The 14,339-nt window shown below is 47.5% G+C and overlaps 1 protein-coding gene across 1 annotated transcript in view; it reads right to left on the bottom strand.

The window, feature by feature from the left end:
• The window catches only part of LOC126542731 (sodium-dependent dicarboxylate transporter SdcS-like), a 43,780-nt gene that overhangs the window by 13,226 nt on the left and 16,215 nt on the right, over positions 1 to 14,339 (bottom strand). Inside the window, exon 8 of the mRNA XM_072286852.1 lies at positions 13,641 to 13,745. Coding sequence (XP_072142953.1) covers positions 13,641 to 13,745 — 105 coding nt within the window. The remainder of the gene's footprint in view (positions 1 to 13,640; positions 13,746 to 14,339) is intronic.

Genomic DNA, 14,339 nt, shown 5'->3' with positions numbered 1-14,339 from the left:
ACCTTCGGTTCTACAGTGAACACTTGTGCAAACATCTGGCAATCCTCTTGAATGTTGTCCCATGTTGCTGGTTTGTCACAGGTCAGATCCCCAAGAACAGCTGTTAAATACTTGTGAGACAATGGAATGAAGTCGTTGCAATAACCGTTTGTACGTGAGAGCACTGCAGACTGCACTCCACTATTTTTCACACTGGTCAGGAAGGCAGCCCATTCTTCTTTTGATGGCCTCTCTAACCGAGCTTTACTTTTCTTCGCTGAAGGTTGCTTTGTTTCATTGCGATGCCATCATTTCGCACTGGATGATGAGAAGTCTATCTTGGCAATTGGTACACAGGCCACAATGGTCATACAAAGAGGCAATCATTTGTTTGTCTTATCTGTGCAGGCCTGGCTCTCCCAAAATGAAGCTGCTGCCTCCAAATAAAAAAGAACAGTGCCTATGTGAAAGCAGGCCTCACCAAGGCCCGCCATGCACGTACAGTGTGCTGCCTTCACCATTCCGTCTTCTTTAATAATAATCCATGGCTCCAGTGGTTGTGTCGAAAGTGCCTGCAAATTGTTTATCTGTAAATGCAATGAATAGAACTGTTTAGAATTGTGAAACTTCTTGGAAGTGGTTTAGCCTGCTTAAACCATATGGGTACAGTATCTGGTGAACATTCACAATTACAATGATTTAAATCTATCCCGCGTTAATCATTCACTCCAGGTAGTGGGCTATGTCGTAGAACTTTACACACTCGTTCAAACAAGCTATGCTGCGCGCTGTCCATACTACTCATCGCTACGAAAAACGCACGACATAGGGAGATCTAATCCTTTAAGCTCACGAGTTGCATTTTACATTGCCGAACAAAACGATTCCAACACCTAATCAATTGTTTCCATCAGAACCTTAAAACACGCACTGTTGCGCGGTACTGTGAGGATCCGTGTACGCCGTGTCTGCTGTGGCCAGCGTGTGCGCGAATCCTTGAACTTTCTTTCCTCCGCACGCGCGTGAATCCATGTGTGTGTAGTACATACACACTTTTCTCGGCAGCCATGCAACGAGCGCGCGATCGCTTCTGTGAAGCGACGACGAGCTAGGTTTCAAATCTCTGCTTTCAGCCGACGCTCGCTCGTATGCAGCCCTGTCGCGTCCTTGAACCATCCAGTCTTATCACTCTCTTCTCGTTTAAACACTTCAAATACTGCACTCAATGTACCGCAGTGTCGCCACGCCTGCCTCGCTATCAGCCTCGCATCATGACGCCGCTCCGTGAGCCCCAACCAGACGTACGCGCTGGTACGCGGCCGCAAGCGCAGCGCCGCGTTTGAACGCGCACGGCGTCAGGCGCGGAGGCTGCATCGCATGTTGACGCGCGGCGGCGTGGAGACCTTGCACTGCTAGGTGGCTAGGTTTCTTGCGCCCGCACCGGAAGCTGCCGCTCGCCTCACCCGCCCGACGTAGACGTGACGACGGCGAAGCAACGTGACTTCCGGAACGATTCATCGCGCGGCGTGCAGGCAAACCCGGGCAAGCTGCGTGCGTTGTGATCGGAGTTCCGTGCGGGTTTTGGTATTTTATGATGGCAGCCGCTGCAGTCTTCAGCCGTAACGGGTGCATTACTAGAGCGGTTTAGCTTGTCCGGTATAGGCAGGTTGCGCACGTAGTTCCCGCGCCTACTAGGGCGCCCCTCGCGGCGGCGAGCGCGGAACCGGCAGGATACGACCAGGCCCCGCACACTCTCAAGTTCAACAAATGGCCACAGAGGGCGAAAAAATCGACCGCGCGCTGCTGCTAACAAAACCAGCATAGTAATATCACTTCGGGATGCTTACGTTAGTTTGAACATTTTCCGCTGGAGGCGCCGTAATAAGCGCAATTTTTTTTGCAAATTTTCTCCTACAATTACCGAAGCACGTTTATTACATGAAAAAGAGGGCGAAATTATTATTGCTAATTTGATATTGTATTCTTTGTAAGTAAGTTTATTGTTTCTTTGTCATTATAAACGCAAATAGCGTTCAGCATCATCGGATCTTTCACGTGACCTTTGGCCTGGATTTAAAATTTTTACCGGTATTTTCGAGTGCCTGGCGGCACGGATTCATTCGTTCGTGCGCTCAGACTGGTTGCTTCTTTTTCGCTAAAACTAGTTTATTGCGCTTCGATGTCACGCGTTATTTAACCTGGGGTGAAGTGACGTGTTTGCAACGCACATGTAAATCCGAAAGTTGGGTATCGGTCGTGAGCCATTCGGAACACGTCTGCATCGAAACGGGAGCTGGTGCGGCTGACAACGGCAATAACGGTGAGTCGTTTAACACCGCTGCTTGAATCGTTATATAATATTCGTCTCATTAACTTACAGGCGGAGACAAGTTAACGAACTAGATCCTGCACAGCATATGGCAGTCGGGATCCTCCGTTGCTGTTTCCTAAATAAACCGTTACTTGCGAGGCTGTCGTTATACACATACAATCGGGAAAGAAAGAGCGATATCGGAACGCGCGCCTCATTTCTCATCTTATTGTAGCCGTGGCCATAGGTGACTGGGTAGGATTAACAATATAAATATAAAACTTATTTTCGAGTCCGCCGGCAACTTTTTTCGTCCACAACATCGAATAATCCTTTGGTAAAATGATGTGAAAGTACATAATTTAATGTATTAAAGAGTTGCAAGCGTGATAATTTACTCATATTTCGTACTTGTTGGTTCCAAATGTTCTTGCTGTTCAGTTTGGTTTACCGTAGGGCATTTATTTTTGCAGTAGTGCAGCAGTGCATCACGTTCGTGCAGAAAAATAATGCATCAGTTCTAATAGCTTCATGACTTTCATGTATTTTTATTATTATTTATTATTTTTATTATTTGTAAAATACCTTACAAGGCCCCTTCTTGGGGATTGAGTAAGGGGGGCATACAATCAAGTACATACAAATAACAACAATAACAAATGAAAACAGCAGCCAAGTGCACAGCCTAAAAGTCATGAAACATATTAGCTACATAAAGTTGCATATGATTACAATAAAAAGGAGCAATATAAGTTAGTAACAACGTATAACACTGCAAGAAAAAGGCCAAGAAATAACACAGAGCAGTGAGTGTGATATTAATGGTTAACATGGGTTAAGCGAGTTCAGTGAGCTCTTGAATTTATCACGGTCAGTTTCCAAAACTATGTTGTCGGGGAGGTTGTTCCAGAGCCGAATGGCACGTGGAATTGCAGACGAGTTAAATGCTTCTGTGTTACCATAGATGCGCGTGAAGCTATGATGATTGTATAATCTGTGCGACGTGTGTGATGGCGTTTCTAGGTGTAAGGAATGTTTGTTAGTGTGGTGGGCGTATTTATGAAATAATGACAAAAGGGCTATGTCGCGACGATTACTTAGTAGCTGAAGTGACAGGTGAATCTTTATTTGAGTTACGCTAGAACGGTAGTTATAATTTCGGGAAATGAAACGTGCGGCTCTATTTTGGATTGATTCCAGCATCGTAATTAGGTAATTTTGATGGGGAGACCAGATTGGAGCGGCGAACTCAAGTCGAGGGCGAACAAATGTTTGATATGCCAGTTTGCGGATAAGTGGAGGTGAGTACCGAAGGTTACGTCTCAGGTAACCCAGTGATCGAGAAGCACTGGCACAGATGGTAGTAATGTGAGAAGTCCAGGAGAGGTTTGTTGAAAGATTAACGCCTAGATATTTAAATGATGAGGTCCGAGATAATGGGACATTTTTAATACAGTAATAATAGTCCAAGTTATTGCGTTTGCGGGTGAAGGACATCACTTTACATTTTGATGAGTTTAGAGTCATTAGCCAGGTGTCACACCAATTAGTGATTTCGTTAAGATCATTTTGCTTGTGGAACCAGCAGTGTGATCTCTTCCAGTGTATAAATGAACGCACAAATGTTCTCATTTGTGATCTTAATAATACTTAAACTGTTTACATGCATTGTGTAGTTAGGCAGGCATAAATTTATGGACAATAGCAATATTTATTTAACGTGCTGCTTAAGCGCCCTAGAACAGACAGGGTATATTTGCATGTGTTCTGTAGTCGCAAACCATTACAATATATATGTCACACCTTTTTGCATTTCATATTGCAAAATTGTGCTTTTTTTCAATTTCTGATTCAGTCAAAATTTCTGTTCCAGACATGCAGTAATGAGGATGGCACCAGTATAAAGCAACACACTCCACACACTAAACAGAAGCTGCTGCCTGCTACAACAAGGCCATTGTGTGGACATTGGCTGCTACTACAAGGTAAACAACATGTGGTTCAGAAATAAATATGCCTGATATATGCTGTATTGTCTTGCTAGTCTTGAGATACATGTCATTTGTTTGCAGCAGAAATGAATGTTTGCTCATGTTTATGGTTCAGTATAATTGGTTCGAACATAAAAGAAAACACACATGAGTTTCGCTAATCTGTGCTGTATCTCATGTGTGACCGTTCTGCCCCAACAGAGTCCATGCCAAGCATACCTTGGTCATCACAGGAGCTCCTATCCCCACCAACAGAAAGGGGCTGGAGCTGAATTTGCAAGGCTTTTACACCACGAACAAAGAAGCGCATGCAGAAGAATTTACATGAGATATCAAGTCTGCAGAGCACTGTGTCAAGACTGAAAAGAGCTTCAGCCACCATTCCACCAGCGCGGACAAATTGGCTGAGTCATCCAGGTAACTCAAAAAGGACTTTATGGAAATTCTTCGTTTTCAGATGCGCCTGCAACTTCTGATCAAGCACGGACGACGCTGGCCAAAAGAGTTCCATCAGTTTGCCCTTAATCAGCTTCCTGGCCATGTCAATTCCATTTGTGCCAAGTGTAATTTTTCTTCTATAAATGCAAGCTTTTTCATTGCCCATTCTCGTTAGAGATCATTCATCCTCATCCAAACATAAAGGTAAACCGATTCTTCGCTGATACTTAATACCAGTCACTGTCTAGTAGCATAACATATCTGTAGCAGTACCTTTTAGTGCATGTTGTCATGCACAATTCCTCTCCTGAAATAGCTGATGCAACATCGACATGTTTCTTGCATTAACCTACGCACTGTTTGCTATGCACCATTTTACTTTTCTTGATGTTTTTGGCCTTCAATGCTTGCAGAGCAGGGTGGCTTCGCTCTTGAATGCAAGCTTTATCATTTTCCATATTCCTAGTCTCGTTGACGGTTGCTCTTCTTCCTCGATAGCCTGGGTCTTTGCGCAAGCTACACTGAATGATAGATTGCAGAATCTAGTTTTGCTGCCCCACTTGGTTGTGGTCGCCGTGTTACATTTCTCGGATGTGGGGGCCTGCTCAGCTACATTGGTAAGCAGTCTCTCGAGGTAAGCATTTGCTCCTGCAGTCCGCACAGCGACATAGACTCCCAGTGTACACACACCATAACTGGTGCTCCCCGTTCATTTTTTCCTGCTGCAGCCATGGGCAAATTGTGCTTGTGGCCTACCTCGGCCATGATTTGCTCAAAACTGAGACCAGCATATGTGCTTACATGGTTTGAAGTGTATGAAGTTGATAGCCGTACGGGGGAAATGCCTGCAAAAATGGCTGCCAAAGGTGATGCCCATGAAAGCGACTTGTCCATATTGAGACAAAGTGGGACACCAAATGTGAGCCACACATTAGTGGCCCGCGACAGAAAAACATGCAGGTTGGAAAGGAGTTAATGCTAAAATGCCGGATAGTCCATGTCGCTGTGTTGGTTGCGGCAGCAGATGCCTGCGTCACCTGATTGCTTCGCAATGGAAGTTGCTCATCTTCAACGGCAACTGTCGTTTCAAACAGGTGCGACGCTCTGTCCAATCTGTTTGTACTGCTGTTTGTCGCTCGTTACCAGACCACCACATGCGACGAAGGCAAGCATTATGCCTGTAAGTAGGCGGCTGAATGTATCCTAAGAGACCGGGGTATGTGAATGCTCACTGTTGCCATATGGTTTCTAGCCAATGTATAATGTATTCTCTGAACACTATGTGGTGGATGATTGCCGTTTATTTTTGCTGTTATCTCATTTGGTTACGGTCGCCGTATTATGCTTATCGGATGTGGGGGCCTGGTCAGTTGCATTCGAAAACAGTCTCTCGAGGTAAGCATTTGCTCCTGCAGTCCGCACAGCTACACAGACTCCCAATTTACACACCATGATTCGTGCTCCCCGTTCAGCCTTTCCTGCTGCAGCCATGTGCAAATTGTGCCTGCGGCCTTTCTCAGTTGCAATTAAGCACGAACGGAGACAAGCATACGTGCTTACATGGTCCAACGTGTTTGAAGTTCATAGCCACATTGGTGGAAAGGCCCGCATAAATGGCTGCCGAAGGTGATGCCCACGAAAGCGACTTGTCCATATTGAGACAAAGTGGGACACCAAATGTGAGCCACACATTAGTGGCCCTCGACAGAAAATAAACATGCAGGTTGGAAAGGAGTTAACGCTAAAATGCCGGATAGTCCATTTCGCTGTGTTGGTTGTGGCAGCAGATGCCTGCATCACCTGATTGCTTCGCAATGGAAGTTGCTCATCTTCAACGGCAACTGTCGGTTCAAACAGGTGCGACGCTCTGTCTAATCTGTTTGTACTGCTGTTTGTCGCTCGTTACCAGGCCACCACATGCGACGAAGGCAAGCATTATGCCTGTAAGTAGGCGGCTGAATGTATCCTAAGAGAGCCGTGTATGTGAATGCTCACTGTTGCCATATGGTTTGTAGCCAATGTATAATGTATTCTCTGAACACTATGTGGTGAATGATTGCCGTTTATTTTTGCTATCTCACTTGGTTACGGTCACCGTGTTATGCTTATCGGATGTCGCGGCCTGGTCAGTTGCACTGGAAAGCAGTTTCTCGAAGGAAGCATTTGCTCCTGCAATCTGCACAGCAACATAGACTCCCAATTTACACAACGTGATTCGTGCTCCCCGTTCACGTTCAGCCTTTCCTGCTGCAGCCATGGGCAAATTGTGCCTGTTGCCTTTCTCCGCCGCGATTAAGCACGAACGGAGACCGGCATACGTGCTTACATGGTCCGACGTGTGTGAAGTTGGGTGCAAAGGCCCGCAAAAGTGGCTGATGAAGGTGATGCCCACGAAAGCGACTTGTCCATATTGAGACAATGTGGGACACCAAGTGCGAGCCACACATTAGCGGCCCCCAAAAGAAAAGTAACGTGCAGGTTGGAAAGGAGTTAAGGCTAAAATGCCGGGTAGTCCATGTCGCTGTGTTGGCTGCGGCAGCAGATGCCTGGTTCACCCGATTGTTTCGCAGTGCAAGTTGCTCATCTTTAACGGCGACTGCCGCTGCAAACAGGCGGGACACTGACCAATCTGCATGAGCCGCTGGTTGTCGCTCGTTACTAGACCGCCATGTGTGACGACGACGGTGAGCCGTTTACGAGCTCGCGTCAAAGATTCCAGTGTATCTCGACATACAAATTTTATTTCTGATATTGCACGAGAATGTACATACACTGCTTGTCTTTTGCCAATAAAGTCGCACGTTCTGTTCACTCCCTTGTGGCTTGTTTGTATGGGCGTCAGTAGAGGCTCTTTGGTCTCCTGGCAATTAGAACGCACCGGCTACGCGGCAGCCGAGGCGAGTACGGCGCGTACGAGCGGATACAAGCGTACACGACCGGCAAAAAGCGGCCATATCGAATAATGCTCTAAAAAGAAAATGCGCATTTCCGCGTCCTGTTTTAGCAGCGTCATCTGGTGTCCACCTAGGTAAGTTCCATGCGCTGCCGCTGCTTATTCTCGAACCACTGCGGAAGGTACAGTTTCCCTTCTCTAAAGTTGTTCTTTATTCTATGATACGACCGGCTCGCTTGCGTTCGGAAAGCCTGTATGTGCACTGTTTCGCGCGTAGCTGTTGCCTTTTCTGAGCAATGCCGAAGTGCAGCCCGAGCTGTTGAGTAGTGGGCTGGAACAGCACGTACACCAACTCACGAGGAACAAAGTTTTACAGGTTTACAAGCCGACCATATGAACCAGAGCGGCGTCAACACTGGATAGCGCTCGTCCGACGGCATAAGCTGTTTTATGTTCCGGCGTTATGCCAAGTGCGTTATAACGCTGAATTCTTTGCTTTTACAGCAATGATGGCAGCAACGGGACACCTGCAGTCAGTGGCGTAGCTAGGTCGTCTGGCACTCGGGACCCATAGGTCTTCTGTCCCCCCCCCCTCCCCCGGGTTTATTCGAGGAAGGCGAGGATATCAACAATTTCCGCGTGTCTCCAGACGTATATGACACCCCCCTCCCCCACTGGCCCCTTGCACCCGGAGCCCACGCCCCCCCCCCCCTTGCTACGTCACTGCCTGCAGTGCGTACCGGGATATGCAGCAAAGTTGTTTGTTCCCGCACTATACCGCAGTAAAGCTGTGGAACTCTTTCCCAATCCTCTCCCATTCAAACAGCGCTAGGGCTTGCTGAGAGAGTTAAGGAGGGGTTGCAGCCGGCTGAGCTGGCATACACCCTTCTGCGCCCAGCATATCGACGAAGGGGCAGATGAGATCACCAAAATTTTTGACAACGTGGTTTATTGGAACCTCCTTTGCACGCACTGAAAAATCGCAACATAACAGTATCGCACTTCCAGTAACTTGGGCGAAAATATTTTCCCAGCATAGTCTAACAACTGGTAAGTTCATCCCCTTTTTTTGTGTTTGGGGAGAGCAACGTTAGAATACCTCTGGTAGGTCTTACGAGTCGTTCGTACGCCCCACATTCTTGGATGAGATGTTTTGGATTCGTATTTGCCGTCCTGTATGTACAGGGAAACTACCGCGGCGTCCTTGCACTTCCCTGCGATACCAGCACGGCAATCGCAGCTCCCCGCTAGGATTTGTCTGCTGTCGCCGATCTTCAAGAATTAATGTCGCCTATAATTTCATGCGTCAACACCATAGATAACGAAGTAACTTAAGCTGAGCTTCACGCATCTCGCTGGTGCATTATTTTTCGTTTGCGGAATAAACCTAGCAGTCACTTCCGATCGGTGCGATTTCCGCACTTCGCTCGCGCCGTAGACGTGCCCCACTTCGAATAGACGACTTCCTTTCTCTAAATTCTTTTCCCTAAAAAAGCTATGAAGATCTTGTAATTCCCGAAACCCGGTTAAAATTAATATCGGCACGCTGTTTGCGCCATCGCTGCCGTTTGACAGGACGCCAAACACGCAGCGCGGGCTGCTGACGCCGTGAGTAATCCTACCACATTCGCGCAACTATTCGTCAGATGGCGCTAGGGGTCGGAAAGACAGGGCGCCGCCTAGCACTTGCAACGTGCCCATTCGGGTACACGCAAGCGGTCGGGGCGGAGGTGTAAACAGGAGCGGCTTGCACGGTGCAGCCACCTGGTGGCGCAGAGCTCAAATAGAGAGAAACAGCTAATATTCCAGTAATCAAGTGTATTTTACTTTGCTGTCGGCGTAAATTTTTGGGCAGCAACACGATTACGCCAGTGCCGAAAATTCACACTAGCAGCAAAGTAGAATACACTTGATTAAGGCAATATTAGCGGTTTTTGGTCTGTTTGAGCTCTGCGCCACCAGGTGGCTGTACCATGCAGGCCGCTCTAAAGCCCCTTAAACTTCGTAAAGTAGTGCCATGCTTTGAAGAATGCCGCCTCCTCCTCGCGCGCTCTGGCCGAGGCCGACGCCGCGTCGCTATTGGCCTAATAGCATCACGTGGGCCCTCGCGCCGTGCATCAGCGCCATTTTTGCTCGAGAAGCGTCTACGGAGCGGTGAGGAGCGCATGCTGGCGCCGTTGCTACGCTCGAGCAGCGTAGGCGGCGCCACGATCGAGGAGGGAGCGCGAAAGAGAGGAGAAACGAGGAGGAGTGAAGGCGGAGGAGGAGAGTGTCACTACTTTACGAAGTTTAAGGGGTTTTAGGCCGCTCCCGTTTACGCCTCCAGCCCTACGCACCAACCGCCAGCTAAGCCACGAAATGTTCATCGCCGAAGTTCGGTACATGACACGGCGTGCAGCACGCGTAAGGCACAGAGCACGCGAGTGGTGCTATGCCGACGCTGCTGCAAGTTTCACTGGGTTCGCAATACTGGGTATTAAGTCTCAGTTGAGCTGACTGAACCACTAGGAGTTCTGCAATATGGCTCCTTCTTTAATATATAGAAACAAATTTTAAGTTAAAACTTCGGTTTTATTGCCATCTTTAACACATTGCTTAACGTGACCATTAAGCGAAGGCTGGGCTGCCTTGAAACCTATCAACACTTCGCCGCCGTGACGAAACGCGCGGCAACTCGTGCATCGTTTAGGTGCGCGCCCTCTTCCTCCGCCGGGCGCTTCGCGATGTCGAGTGAGCGCGGCGCGTGCGGACGCTTCCCAACGCGTACGTCTGGTTGTTCGTCAACATACGAACTGGGATACATAGCGCAAGAATGACACAGGGACAATCAGGAACACGGGACGAGCGCTCAACATTAGCACAGAGACTTTGAGACCGCTTGTCGGGATTCAAAACATACTTCAACAAACTCTTACCTTTCGACGTACGATGACGACGTCGTCCACCTTCTTCAAGCTGCGGCTCCTGAACGAAATCGCATGTGAGGTAGTTGTGTGCTTCGAGCGACTTTTTTGCTTTTAGTTGCTCATGTGTAACGTAGCTAGTCGCGTGAACGAAATAATCATTGATGTCGGAGACTCTACCTTTGGCACAAGCTCGATATCAAAGCACAGCTCGTCCGTGCCCAGCAGCAGGGCGTCTACACCGCCGCAAAGCTTCACTGTTTCTAAGTAGCGCTTCTTTGCAGCTTCCTTTCAGCCTTGCGCATATGCGCTCAAACTGATTGCAGGTTCATCGCCCATGACTTCGCAGCGTCTTTGCTTTCGTGGAAGCTCTTGCGGTGACTGTTAGTAGACACCAGGAATTTTTAATCCAAAGGGCATCCGCCGACTAAACCACAAACGGAGCACGGCGCCATTGTCAGGCACACGGCTAACACGCGGTCACACGGACGTGATTCAAGATTCAAGTGGCCAAGATCATGGCGGACGTTGGTGCGGAGTAAAGCCCCTCCATACACGTTGGCGCGTGGATGGAGGGGCTTTAGTGCGGAGGGCACTCATAGAATATAGGGGCGCTGCCATGGTTGCCAGCGCTACTTGCGGCGTGGTGGTGACGTCATGTGAATACAACCTTCCAAAAGCGCTGGAAGGTGGTTGGTGGAGAACGGTGGAACGCGGATGGAAGCATTAACCAGTCAGCAGTCAAAGTAAGCAAGAGACATCTAGAATATTGGTGGGAAAACATCGAAGAGATTGGTTGGATCGGCTCCGTTATAGACTTAGGTAACTGTACAAAGTTTAGAACTTTTAAGGAAGAAACAAAATATTAGGAAGACGTAGGCAGAGGGCTAGATTGATATTTATGCTAGATGACTATTTGTCACCGCTCTGTTTCAAAGGGGGTGCCAATAAATAATTATCATCATCACGTACGTGGGCTGTCTCTGCTCGGGGAAGCGGCGAACGTCTTATTACGCGCTTGATTTTTTGGCCGACATGAACCATTGACCAGATATTGCAGGTGCTGCTAAATCGTACGTCACTGCAAAATAATACTTCAGCGACTCGCCACACAGAGTATAAGCGTTAGTGTGCTGTGAACGCCGGGAATTTGTATATGTATTTCTTTCCACGACTGCTGCTTTGCCGCCGCAGTGGTCCAAATTACACGTCTGTTGCAGGCATTCATTCCGCGCATAGTATTTCGTGAGCGGGAGATTATAATTGAGTGAACTGTTGCATGACCAACGCAAGGCATGCCGTACTGTATGACGGAAAAGAGCGAGACGACGTAGACAGCCAGCCAAACATAGCAGATATGCGTACATCACACATATGTAGCTCCATGCTGACGCTGTTCCCTTGATGTCTTTTAATTAAAACAAATAGCTTTCTTTGGCTCTTTCGGCCGTTTTCGTGGGTGGTTTCACACTGCAAGGAAAACGATCGTTCGTTGGTTGCCTTGCTTGCCTCTTCGTTCATTCGTTCGTCTTTTCGTTTGCCCGTTCGTTAATGCATTCGCGCTGTTCACTGACATTGATCATCATTGTCAACGATTACTGCACAACGTTTTTCTTTTTTCTATTGCGACATTCGTTGTGCTTTACAATATCGTGTACCGCGCTTACATGTTTGCTTCCTATAACATCAAAGTAAATGTTAACAAGTTATTTGCGAATGCTCGCCGGTTCATGCGAAGTAACTAGACCTGCTGGGAAATTATAGTGATAAGAGATCGTTTATTAGGGGGTCAAATTTTCATGTTTTCCGACATTAAAAGCAATAGCTGTACTGATTTTTTTTCTGTTCTTGATTCACAAATAGAAATGAATTAGCTGTTTCGAAATGCTTAAATTACACGATCATTGGCGATTTGCTAAAATTGGCAATCGTAGCCTAATGTGGCTTACGATAGTCGCCAGAATTTGCCTTTTCTCTTCAGGCGCTGGCATCGCGATCGAAATTAGTACAGATTTCACGTAAGCGGAGCATCCTTACCCTATTCGTGTATTTATAAACACCGAAATCGGTTTTGGATGCTTGGCAAATTATTGTGGCTATCTCTTGTTAATTTATTTGAGATTTGAACAACGCTTTTCACAAGTTGTTTCATCATCATGAGCATCATCATGAGAGCACGACGGGCGCCATGGCGCTCACCAGGAAACAGCAGGATGTTGTGGTCGGGTGCTTCATTCAGACGCACTCGCTTGCCACGGAAATGATTGCTTTCTATGTGACTACCCATTTGCATGTTTTTTCTCGCGTAAAGAATGCTAACCGCCGAATGCCGAAAACCGTTCGAATGCTAACCGCCGCGAATCTGTCGCTGCATTTAAATCTTTCTCGTTTATTACAATTTTTTTGATGGATCCGATGCACCTTTAGCGAACAGGTCACTTTGATGAACAGCCTTTGAAGGTAGAAGCGAGGCCGCTTCACGAATTATCCCAACTGATTGCGGAACGTCCAGTCGACCTCCAGCGGTTTCCGCACAGCTCGAAACCTCTGAACGTCGCAGATTCGCCCCCTGTTCTGCTGGCATATATATTTTTTACACATATTGTGTTACACCAATTGTGTGGATTCTTTTGTCTCCGTTACCGCTGTCCAAACGATTCCACTTAAACCATACATACATTCGAAAATACAAACCCGTTCGGTTAATTCATACTAGTCTTAATTAAAGTTTGAGCTCGTTAACAGTGCTTCCACTCTTGGGAGCAACTGTGGACCTGAAAGCGTTTACCGTGAGTGTAAAAAAAAACATGTTCGACTGTTCTTTTTTTTTCGCATCACGTGGTTAAGATGAGAGAGAAAACATCTTTAATGAGCCTAAAGATGACTTGATTTGCAAGAGTGGTTCCCTATTCACGGTGGCATTGACTTTCAGGGATCAAGTTCGAATTACGTCGCAGTCAATTACAAACGTACCTGTAATTTTTCACTTTAAGACGGGCCACGTGACAATTTGCGCGCAGCCGCCTTTTAAGACCTCGCAAAGTGTTCCTGCACAGCTAACTGCGTAAAACCGCCGTCACGTGTGCCGCGGAGAGGTCTGTACATGCACACACACACACACGTACCGGAGACCGAGGTGGTCCTGCCAGCCGTAGATGATGTGTGGCTGTCTGGTCACCCACAGTGCCAGGCAGAGGAAGAAGAGACCAGTCACAGTCATCTCGTTCAGCCTGCGTGAACGGTGACGCCCCCCGAAGAGAGCCGTCATCGGATACATTTATACATGCATATTCTACGTTACTACGGGCTACTTACTGCTAGACAATTGACTGTGACGGCGTTTTGCTAGCACGTCTATGGGAAGGCCGTTCGTAATTCAGTGAATTTCTAACTCGCAAGCTCCAGTAAACAAGAGTGGCTGCTTTAGCAGAAGAGGCCTGCCCTGGCGGCCGCGAGAGGCGGCACTTAAGACAGCGTCCTGGCGCACAGGGAAACGTGACCTATAGGGCCACAAAACATATATACTGTGAACATATGTGCATGCAAGACTTGCGCTTCACAGGAAGAGGTAGACTTGAAATGATCCACAGTCCTCTAAGAGACGCGCCTACAGATCTCTTCTCTCCATGAGACAAGGGGACCTTAAGGTGGCTCCAGCCATTTTTCCAGAAGCAATTGAGGGCACTTGTTTAAAAGAGACATTAAAGGAAAGTCTGAAGCCCCGTGTTATCGACAGATGATTCGTCTAGGAGTCTATCATCGTTTTCTATATGCCTTTATATCCGTTTGTTGCGTAGAAAATTACCACCGAAAGGCCCGCTGCT

The sequence above is a fragment of the Dermacentor andersoni genome, chromosome 3 (assembly GCF_023375885.2).
Source record: "Dermacentor andersoni chromosome 3, qqDerAnde1_hic_scaffold, whole genome shotgun sequence".
Taxonomy (NCBI): Eukaryota; Metazoa; Arthropoda; class Arachnida; order Ixodida; family Ixodidae; genus Dermacentor; species Dermacentor andersoni.
The sequence above is the reverse complement of the archived record's forward strand: the minus strand, read 5'-3'. Positions and strand labels throughout refer to the sequence as shown.